The sequence below is a fragment of the Erythrolamprus reginae genome, chromosome 10, assembly GCF_031021105.1.
Source record: "Erythrolamprus reginae isolate rEryReg1 chromosome 10, rEryReg1.hap1, whole genome shotgun sequence".
NCBI lineage: Eukaryota > Metazoa > Chordata > Lepidosauria > Squamata > Dipsadidae > Erythrolamprus > Erythrolamprus reginae.
The window spans coordinates 4,103,251-4,114,696 of NC_091959.1; the positions used below are offsets into that span (position 1 = coordinate 4,103,251).

Genomic DNA, 11,446 nt, shown 5'->3' on the forward strand with positions numbered 1-11,446 from the left:
GTCATTGTTTCAATGATCTAAGCAACTTTTAAAGCAGGATATTTTTTTATTAGTATATAAAAAGTTGGGTTTTAAAAAAAAAAAAGATACGCAAATATATTGCTATAAAAGGAAGGCAAAACATGTGATTAATTGTTGGAGATTAAATCTCATCCATTTGCTATCCAGAACTTTTGTTGAAAAAGTCCCCTGTGCTATGGTGGTTTTCTTTCTATAATAAGAAGTTTGAGAGGCGGCAACTATTCAAATTACCGGACTTCTTTCGGCTCCACTTGCCAGAATGATGTGAAACCAAAGGTATTTCCGCCCAGGTGCAGGTTTTTAAAAACCGCCTAAGTAATATCCAATAAATCTGTGTAACTGCTAAGTTTCAAAGTTGGTAAATGAGGAAGCAGGAAAAAATGGTCTCATGTTGTTCTCAGCTGACAATCTGACGGATCAAAATCTCTGCATTTTGTTGGAGCGTGACGTCCTGCCTGAAGTTCGCGGAGGGCAGAACGTCAACCGGTAATCGGAACGTTCTTCAATTGGTAATCTCGAATCAAAAGAGGCATTCGTCTCCTCCGTCGAAGCAGGACCGAAGCTCACGAGGGTTCTTCAGTCGGTGACCTTGGGTCCCAAAAGCTGCATGGATCTCCTCCGTTGGAGCCTGAAGGTCTTACCCGGAGCTCTCGCAAAGATCCGTTCTGCGTTGAGAAGGGTTAGGAAGCCTTCACCCGTTTGGGTCTCGAGAGGGCCGATGCCTTCGCTAAAAGGGGGGAAAATTAATAACAGTCAGATGATTTACTTTATATGAAATTAAATTAAAACTTCAGAGGGTTTGCCGTGTTTGGAAAGGTGGGTGGGAGCAGGTAATCTATCTGGGATTTATGGGGCTACCGAAAATGTCCCCTTCCTCATCAGACCTAGGGGCTGTTGACTCTCCATCTTGAGGTCTGATGGATGGTCCAGGGTCAGCCTCTCTCCTCCCCCTCCCTCCCTCCTTTCCCTCTCTTTCTCTCTCCCTCCATCCCCCCTCTCTCCCCTTCCCTCTTTTTCTCTCCCCTCTCTCTCTCCCCTCGCTCTCTCCCTCCATCCCCCTCTTTTTCTCTCTCCCTCTCTCTCTCCCTCCATCCCCCTCTTTTTCTCTCCCTCCCTCCCTCTCTCTCTCCCCTCCCTCTCTCCCTCCCTCCATCCCCCTCTCTTTTTCTCTCCCTCTCTCCCTCTCTTTCTCCCCTCCCTCCCTCTCTCCCTCCATCCCCCTTTTTCTCTCCCTCTCTTTCTCTCTCCCCCTTTCTCTCTCTCTCTCCCTCCATCCCCATCTCCTTTTCTCTCCCCCTCTCTCTCCCTCTCTTTCTCTCTCCCTCTCTTTCTCTCTCTCTCCCCTCCCTCTCTCCCTCCATCCCCCTCTCTTTTTCTCTCCCTCTCTTTCTCTCTCCCTCCCTCTCTCTCCCCCCCCCCTCTCTGCCAGATCCATTCCCTCTTCTCCCCTCGGAGCTCTCAGGTTGCCTTGATGCTACCTTGCCCCTGACTCCCATCCTCCTCCTGATTCAGCTGCTGGAGGTTCACGTCATTACCTTTCTCACTCTGTTTTTTCGGAGCTGGTGTTCTCCTCTTCCGTGCCGGAGCTGGAGAACTTAGCCCCAAAGACTCTTCTAAATCAGGATATGATTTCTGAGATCTGGTCTTTGGTCCCCTGGCTCTCTCGACCACAGCATCCTCCTCCTTTTCTTGAGTAACTCCATTCTCTGGTCTACGTTTCTTTCTTCCCTTAGCTTCTTTGTGAGCAGGGCTGCTGTTGGAGTTTCTCCTTGGCTTGGGGGCCTGCGGAGATGGACAAAGACAACCCACCCCTTGAATGAGGGGGATTTAAACCCCCGAGGTGCGAGAATGGCCCTGGCACAATACTGGAAAAACGAAGACATCCCTAAAGAGGGAACGATCGTTTTAAAAAATCCCTGACTGTGCAGAGATGGATATGTTAACAAGGAGTTAAAAGGGAAGGAGTATTTTACTGAAAGAGTAGTAGATCCTTGGAACAAACTTCCAGCAGACGTGGTTGGTAAATCCACAGTAACTGAATGTAAACATGCCTGGGATAAACATAGATCCATTATAAGATAAAATACAGGAAATAGTATAAGGGCAGACTAGATGGACCATGAGGTCTTTTTCTGCCGTCAGACTTCTATGTTTCTATGTTTCTATTACAAAACGTGGGACAAATTCTACAATTGGCTGGAAGAGAGAAAATGTAAAGAAAATTTAAGTTAATGAGACAATGCAAAATAATGAAAATTATTATTAGAAACTTAGAAGATTGATGGCAGAAGAAGACCTCATGATCCATCTAGTTTGCCCTTATACTATTTCCTCTATTCTAACTTAGGATGGATATATGTTTATCCCAGGCATTTTAAAATTCAGTTACTGTGGATTTACCAATCACGTCTGCTGGGAGTTTGTTCCAAGTATCTTTCAGTAAAATAATATTTTTTCACGTTGCTTCTGATCTTTTCCCCAATTAGCCTCAGATTGTGTCCCCTTGTCCTTGTGTTCACTTTCCTATTAAAAACACTTCCCTCCTGAACCTTATTTAACCCTTTAACATATTTAAATGTTTCGATCATGTCCCCCCTTTCCCTTCTGTCCTCCAGACTATAAAGATTGAGTTCATGGAGTCTTTCCTGATAAGTTTTATGCTTAAGACCTTCCACCATTCTTGTAGCCCGTCTTTGGACCCGTTTAATTTGATCAATATCTTTTTGTAGGTGAGGTCTCCAGAACTGAACACAGGATTCCAAATGGGGTCTCACCAGCGCTCTATACAGCGGGATCACAATCTCCCTCTTCTTTATTATATTATGATTATGTTTGTTATTGTTATTATTATAATTATTATGATTATTTCTCCCCAATAGGGAGAAAGAAATCATAGAAATCTTACCTTTGAAGTCTGCATGGCTGGTTTAGACTGTATCTTCTTTTTCCGAGATTTCCCCTCTGGGATTAAGAACATCATACACACATAATTAGATGTGCCACCTTCATTTCTTGATTAACTATCATATCATTCTATGTTCTATGAACCAGCACGTGTGGGACTGATTATAGTTAATTGTATGGTATTTTATTTATCTATATATTAAATGATTGTATTTTATTCAACTTTCATTTTACACTGTATTTCATTCCATTTTAATTTTAAATCCTATTTCATTCCAATTTCATTTTAAAATCATATTCACCCCATTCCATTTTAAACTGTTTTTTTAAATAAGAGTTTTAGTAATAATTTGTGTCTGGAACTCTGCACTTTGACATGACCAGGGGCTAACAAATAAAGTTAACTAAGCTATGTTCTACGATACAGGAACAGAGAGTGACTTCTAGTCCAGATGTCTTCAAACTTGGCACCTTTAAGACTTGTGGACTTCAGTTTAAGACTTGTGGACTTAAAGCTGCCAAGTTTGGGGACCCCTGTTTTAGTCAGAGCCATATTTTTCATTTTAGTTTTTCTGTTTTCCAATTGAAAAATTTAATCTCCCAATCCTTTAACCAGGAAAGCCAGCAGTCCAATCCGAGATCTTCTGTCTACAGTTAGAAATTGCTTGAGGCTAAGATCCTAGCAAATATTTTTTATACTAATCTACAGGCTGGCTGTATAGTGATTTAAGGAGGCATGGGAGAAAAACTTTCTCATTTTCGGTTTTCCTCAAACTCCTGTATATATATAGAAAATGAAGCTCACCTTTTGGAGCCAAAGGTCCAGGGTCCCCCTATATGGAAGATTAAAATAATAATAATAATAATAATAACGAGTAGAGTAAGGCCAGGTTTGCTATACCTAAGTACAGGCAGTTGTTCTTGAAAGGAACACAGAACTCTAGCGAAAACTCAATGTATCATACAACATGCTAAAGCCGTTAGCTTAGGGCAGTGATGGTGAATCTATGGCACTGGTACCACAGGTGGCATGTGGAGACATATCTGCTATTGCCCTAGCTCAGCTCCAATGTGCATGTGTGTGCTGCCCAGCTAATTTTTGGCTCACACAGAGACTCTGAGAGGGCGTTTTTGGCTTCCCCCGGCTCTAGGGAAGCCTTTGGAGCCTGGGGAGGGTGAAACACGAGCCTACTGGGCCCACCAGAAGTTGAGAAACAGCCCATTTTCGGACTCTAGAGGGCCTCCAGGGGGTAGGGGCTCAAGACTCAAGACTCAGCCTTCCATCCTTCCGAAGTGGGTAAAATGAAAACCCGGATTGTGGGGGCAATAGCCTAGCTCTGTTAAAAAGTGCTGTTGCTAACATGTTGTAAACCGCCCTGAGTCTAAGGAGAAGGGCGGCATTAAATAATGAATAAATAAACCGTAACCCTCAACGCGGGTGACGTCACGTTGGCCACCTTTAAGCCAGTCACATGACCTTTAAGCCATCCCACAGTCACGTGATCGTCAAGCCACTCCCTACCTGGTCACATGGCAGGCAAGCCACACCCAACAAAATAAGCCACGCCTGCAGTGTGGTAGTAAAAAAATTTGCAGCCCTTCACTGGGTGCAGCCTTCAAACCAGCCAAAGTCAGAGGGCGGAATGGGAGATGGGGTGGATGGATCCATCGTCACCTGAAACCAGATGGTCCTCCCGTTAGCGTCACGCAGGGATTTCATGCCGGGAACAGAGTAACACTGGACCCACTCTAGAAAGACTTCAGCATCCTCTTGGTTGGTGGGGTCATATCCCTTGCCACCTCCTGGGGGAAGAGAAGCCCAGCTGGTCAATTTAGGTAGCCTCACCTTGCGAGAGCTTGTTTAGTGACCGTTAAAAAATATTCATGAGGTGGGAGAGCTCATGGTAAAAAGGTCAGCCAATGAATAGGCATAGCAACTGAGTCAGCCAATGGGAGCTAAACACACCTGAGTCTGTGCAGAGAATCGAAACACAGAGAGAGAGAGAGAGAGAGAGAGAGAGAGAGAGAGAGAGAGAGAGAGATGCCTCTGGCTCCCTCTTATGGCTAATTGCAGCACTAACTCTTAAAGCCATAGTGCCACAATTCATCCAAACATACATGGATAGTTTGTTTATATATTGCCAAACTCAAACAATTATGGACATAGTACTAACAAATGCTACCTCTAACAGCCATAAAGACTCACCCATCTCCAACGGGATGTTCTTTGGGGGCCTGACCAGGCGCTTACCTAGATTCACAGCCTCCATGGGCAACAAGTGACAGACCTCCAACACATCGGGGTTCTCTCGCTTCAATTTCACTTTCTTGCTCAAGGTTGCCCCAGAAACCTGAAACGTGGAGATAAGAAGTCGGGGGGTGATGGAGGGTGTTTTTGTCCTCTCCAGGCTCTAGGGAAGTCTCTGGAGCCTGCAGAGGGTGGAAAACGGGCCTACCAGGCCCACCAGAAGTTGGGAAATAGGCTGTTTCTGGCCTTCAGAGGGCCTCTGGCGGGGCAGTAGAGGCAATTTTCAACCTCTCCAGACATTAAATTATGGATGTGGGCACTTGTGCAGGCGCTTTTAGCACCCAAGGGAAACAAGGTTTGCCATCACTGCTCTACACCTTCTTTTTTCAGATGAAATTGTGTACAGGTAGCCCTTGATTTGCGACCATTGGTTTAACGGTTGCTCAAAGTTACAACGGGGCTGAAAAAAAGTGACTTATGACTTATGACCGGCACACCATCTTCATAGACATTTGACTGTCATTGCATTGTACGCAATTGGCATACGCTGCCTCTCAGGATCACCACTTGGGACCTTCTCCACCAGCGTCCCAACAAGCAAAGTCAATCAAAATATTATATGAATTTGCTTAACGGCCATGCTGATTCGCTCTGGCTACAGAGGCTGGAAAAGTTGGCTCTTCTATGACTTGTGGACTTCAACTCCCAGAATTCCTGACCCCATCATGCTAGCTCAGGAATTCTGGGAGTTGAAGTCCACATGTCATAGAAGAGCCAACTTGGCCTACTCTTGTGTGGCACCTTCAACTGGCTAAGATCTTGACATGGCACCATTCTATCCTCCTTTGGGCTTCTTACCTGGAGCCCCTTCTGCAGATCTTCCAGAACGGTCCGTGCCTTCTCAAAGGGAGCGATTTTTGATCTAGAAGAAATCAGGGGGAAAAACTGGATAAATGATTGGAGGATGTTAACAATCATGATGGACGCTTCCTGTCTGGACTACCTCAAAGGGTCCGTCTTGCAAGTTTGATTGAATTGGATGAATGTGTATGATGGTATATAGAGTTTTTAAATATTTTATAGTAAATTTCTATAATCTTTTATAGTTATTTAGATTTCTTACATATTCTTGTATTTAATGTTGTACACCACCCTGAGTCGCCTCAAGAAGGGCGGCATAGAAATCTAATAAATACTACTAATAATAAAAAATAAATAATAATTCACAGACTCACCGATAAAGAATTTCAGCCCGGAGATAGTTGCCGACTCCATTGAAAAACTTCTGGTTGAGCAGAGCCTCACAGATGGGCTTATCGAAGGCCTTGTCGGGGAGATTTCTCAGGACGTGGTCCCTGGAAAGCAAGTCACAAGTTTATTATCCGGCGGAATTTTTGGGGGATTGTGCAAAGGAATTGAGAGATGATGCCCTTGGAGGAAGGCATGAAAAAGCCAGGAAGCAGGAATTGAGAGAAGAGATGATACAATCCAGAGATCAAAGGTGCTGTATGTTGTGATTCAGCCTGAGGCTGCTCAGAGACCAGCTGTGTCTCTGCTGGCTCCATGCCCGGAGGAGGATGACAGCGCAGAGGAGGGGGCTGAACAGTCGGATGGGGGAGAGGAAAATCAGGAATGGGATGAAGGAGAACAGCATGAGAGCCCCGGGGGGGGGGGGGCTCTCCCCAGCCAGTAGCTTGGAGTCATTAGGTGATGACGCACAAGCTGTCATTGACATGAGACAGCGACGTTCAGAGCAACGAAAGGAGCAGTTAAAGAGATATTATCACCATTGAAGTAGAAACAGCTGGGTTTGGGCGTGGTCCTCATCAGCAGGGTTTAAAAGGCAGACAAGGCCTTGAAGCCATGTGGAGTGTTATCAGCTTGGCGTGGCGTTATCCTGTCTTGTTTCTCGGCGTCTCTGTTCCTGGCTTGTGGCCCAGCAGCTTTGGAAGACCCGTGGGAGGTGTCGGTCTGCTATCTACAGCCTCGGCTTGGCAGCAAGAATTCTGTATTGCTGCATGGACTTTTGGCCTTCGTGAATATATCTGAAGATACAGCGTTTTCCTGTTTGTAAGGACATTTTCTGTTACCTGTGTTTTTCTTGAATTTTATAAAACTGCCTTTGCCTTTTACCAGTGTGTCTGGCTTCTCTTTTTGGGTTGGTATTGGCTTCTGGAGTGACCCAGACAGAACACTGTAGGACAGCTTAGTCAACGCTAGCAAAACAAAACATTCTGGGAAATACCTTTTCTGACTCATTTGACTAAAAAGCACAAACTTTCAAGAGCTGCCCAGTATCTGCTGCAACGTCCTTCCTGTCAACGACTGCTTCAGCTTCAACCACAACAACACACGAGCACACAACAGAGACAAACTTAAAGTAAACCGCTCCAAACTTGACTGCTCCAAATCTCAACCAACAAATGCTCAGTCCTACACTTTGGCGAAAAGAATCAGGACACCAAATACAAGCTGAATAAACAAGACCTTGCAGACAGCCCTCACTCCGTAAAAGACCTTGGAATACTCCTATCCAATGACCTAAGTGCCGAAGTCCACTGCAACAACACCGCCAAAAAGGCTTCAAGAGTTGTTCACCTAATCCTATGTAAATTCTGCTCCGGTAATCTCTTTTTAAAAAAAAAAACTTTATTTAAATTTTCCAATATAATAAAAAGAAAACACATGAACATACGCAGATCATAACCCATTTCTGAATCAATATGCAACAATTTCAAATTTGGTTAGTTACTTTCATCAGTAAAGAAATAAAATGAATTTAATTTATTAAACTCTAACCAGAGCATACAAAACTTTTTCCAGACCAATCCTTGAATACAGCTCATCTGTCTGGAGCCCACACCACATTTCGGACATAAACACTCTAGAAAATGTCCAGAGATACTTTACTAGAAGAGCCCTCCACTCGCAACAGAATGCCCTACACAACTAGATTTACAATCCTAGGTTTAGAAAACTTGATATATTTATGTGTTTTCAGATATGATTGACTATGATATATGTGTTTTCATTCAATAAAAAAAAAACCTATCCCCACCAAAATAGATTTCCTTCCTGCTATGCAGATTAATGAAAAGGAAAATCCCTCATTTTTAATTCCAAGGCTATCGAGGAGTTGAAATATACATGACGATAGCTCTAGAACTGAAAAGTATTATCATTTGCTGTTTTATTATTGCTGTTAGCTGCCCCGAGTCTACGGAGAGGGGGCGGCATACAAATCTAATAAATAAATAAATAAATAGATAGATAAATAGATAGATAGATAAATTAAATAAATAAAATAAAATAAAATAAATAAACAAATAAACAAATAAACAAACAAACAATCTGTATACTTTTGTTATTCTCTTTAGTTCTTAGGAAACATTGACCTAACCTGTCGGAAGAGCATGAAAAACTTTAATCTGGGAAACTGCTAATTGATTATTAAACTGTTCATTCACAAAATATAATAAGAATGGAAAGAGAAAGCATGGTATCTCTCTAATGTTTGTTACTCTTTTTATTTTTTCTACTTTTCTGTTTTGTTTTCTTATGTGTTGTTCTTTTCATTTGACATTGGTTGACCGATGTTTACTATTTTGTACTATATATTCTCTAATTTTTTTAAAAAACCAGGTCTTGGGTAAGGGGGCAAATGGGTCGAAGAGGCAGCCCCTCACCTAAATCGTTCATACTCCAGCATCACGCAAGGCCCTCGTTCTGCTTGCCAGGTGCCGTCCACTTCCCACTTGCCAAAACGCCGGACGTCCACATAGCAGAGAACTCGTGGTGCTTTCTCTTGGGTATAGAAACGCAGGTGAGCGTGTTTGGGCATGTCGGAAATTGGGACCAGTTTGAAATTCCCGCTCATGCCGAAACGGAAGACCAGATCCATAGGGCGCTTTTCCAAGCCCTCCTGTTTGAGCGGGGTCAGTGTTAGCTTCAGTTCTTTGCCCCGGGAGGCAGCCGAGATCAGGTATCCATCGCTCTCGAAAGGCACTTCTGGATTCTTGCTGACTTCGGACTTCTCTACCTTCCCTGTGAACGTAATTCCTGCACATTCGGCGTTGATGTATCGGGAGGCTAGAAAGAGCTCTGGGCCCTCCGGCATCCTAGAAAAATCAAGGGGAAAAGAATAAATAGACTCAAAGGCAGGTAGAAACATAGGGGAGGAGTATTACAAAACGTGGGACAAATTCTACCATTGGCTAGAAGAGAGAAACTGTAAAGAAAATTGAAGTTAATGAGATGATGCAAAATAATGAAAATTATTTATTTACTTACTTACTTACTTACTTACTTACTTACTTACTTACTTACTTACTTATTTATTTGTATGCCGCCCCTTTCCGTAGACTCGGGGCGGCTCACAACATAATAAAACAATTCATAACAAATCTAATAATTTACAATTTAAAATTTAAAATAGTGAAGAAAACCCCATTTTTAAGCAGACATACCTACAAACATACCATACATAAATTATATAGGCCCGGGGGAGATATCTCAGTTCCCCCATGCCTGATGACAAAGGTGGGTTTTGAGGAGTTTACGAAAGGCAAGGAGGGTAGGGGCAGTTCTAATCTCTGGGGGGAGCTGGTTCCAGAGAGTCGGGGCCGCCACAGAGAAGGCTCTTCCCCTGGGGCCCGCCAACCGACATTGTTTAGTTGACGGGACCCGGAGAAGGCCGACTCTGTGGGACCTAATCGGTCGCTGGGATTCGTGCAGCAGAAGGCGGTCTCGGAGATATTCTGGTCCGATGCCATGAAGGGCTTTATAGGTCATAACCAACATATTAGAAACATAGAAAGACCTCCTGGTCCATCTAGTCTGCCCTTATACTATTTCCTGTATTTTATCTTAGGATGGATCTATGTTTATTCCAGGCATGTTTAAATTCAGTTCCTGTGGATTGACCAATCACGTCTGCTGGAAGTTTGTTCCAAGCATCTACCGCTCTTTCAGTCAAATAATATTTTCTCACGTTGCTTTTGATCTTTCTCCCAACTAATCTCAGATTGTGCCCCCTTGTTCTTGTGTTCACTTTCCTATTAAAAAATAATGATCCCTCCTGAACCAAAATAGAGACTGAGTTCATTAAGTCTTGCCTGATAAGTTTTATGAAAGACTTCATGAACTCAATCTGTATATTCTGGAGGACAGAAGGGAAAGGGGGGGACATGATCGAAACATTTAAGTATGTTTAAAGGGTTAAATAAGGTTAGGAGGGAAGTGTTTTTAATAGGAAAGTGAACACAAGAACAAGAGGGCACAATCTGAGGTTAGTTGGGGGAAAGATCAGAAGCAAGGTGAGAAAATATGATTTGACTGAAAGAGTAGTAGATGCTTGGAACAAACAAACGAACATCCAGCAGACGTGGTTGGTAAAGTCACAGTAAAACACAGTAACAAGGTAAAAGAACCAACAGACAGGTGGAAATGAGTCATTATTTAATTGTTATGTAATTTTGTTTTTACCGTATTGCTTTCAAGTCTTGAAAATGAAGAAGGGTGATAGTCCTCCCATTTCTTTCTCATCCAACCTGCTTTGAAGGCCCCTGAAAATATCCCACTCCCCCCCAAGCCCCCCCAGCCTGCATCTCTGCAAAATCAAAAACATTTCCCAGCTATTGAAGATAATTTGGAAATATGTAAAGCAATGTCCTGCTCGTTATAAATTTCTGATTGAAATACAGAGGGTTTTTTCAGGACAAGTATTTTAATTTTAAAAAAACTAGTTTTTCATGATACTTAATTTTAGTTCTGTTCGTAACGCATGCATTTTCTATTATTACCTTTACATAATACAGGACATCAATGTTCTACTAAATAATATTTTTGTTTTATTACTCAGTATTAATAAACCGAACTGGCACAAATAAAACATGTGCAATTTTTAAAAAGCAGGAAAGAGTTCTATGAGCAAACTAACTTAAAACTTCAGTTCTAGGCTAAAAACTTAAATTCAAGGCTAAAATTGGGAGCTAAAACAGCTACAATACAGCTAGCTTCTTCCTTCTTCCCAAATCTACCTCTCTGTAGGTGTAACTCACCTGAAGCCCAAAAGGTGGGACTGGCAAAAGTCAAAAGGTCGGAGAAAGGACACCACGCAGCGCTCCTAGCCACAGACTGCCTACTGCTTCAACCGGTCGCTTTTGCAGCGGCCCAAAAGCCACGCTTTGACTACTACCGTGCCAGCGAAGGGTTAATGCGGGGGAAACGCCCCCTTTGCTCCCATTGGCTGAGAGGAACCCCCGAGCATCTTGG

General features: G+C 43.0%; 1 protein-coding gene across 2 annotated transcripts; it reads right to left on the reverse strand.

Moving 5' to 3' along the window:
• Positions 1-26: 26 nt before the first annotated feature.
• On the reverse strand, positions 27-11,415 carry NEIL1 (nei like DNA glycosylase 1). 2 transcript variants are annotated; one of them, XM_070762689.1, is made up of 10 exons: positions 11,233-11,415; positions 8,860-9,291; positions 6,409-6,528; positions 6,032-6,095; positions 5,177-5,276; positions 4,601-4,728; positions 3,731-3,758; positions 2,927-2,982; positions 1,557-1,803; positions 27-748 (listed from the first exon to the last, which is right to left on the reverse strand). In XM_070762689.1, exons 2-10 carry the CDS (start codon positions 9,288-9,290, stop codon positions 702-704), a joined length of 1,221 nt encoding a protein of 406 aa, XP_070618790.1. In that variant the 5' UTR covers position 9,291; positions 11,233-11,415; the 3' UTR covers positions 27-701. The 2 variants fall into 2 exon arrangements, with proteins under 2 accessions (XP_070618790.1, XP_070618791.1); XM_070762690.1 differs by lacking the exons at positions 4,601-4,728; positions 5,177-5,276 and having other exon boundaries at positions 11,233-11,378.
• Positions 11,416-11,446: the final 31 nt, after the last annotated feature.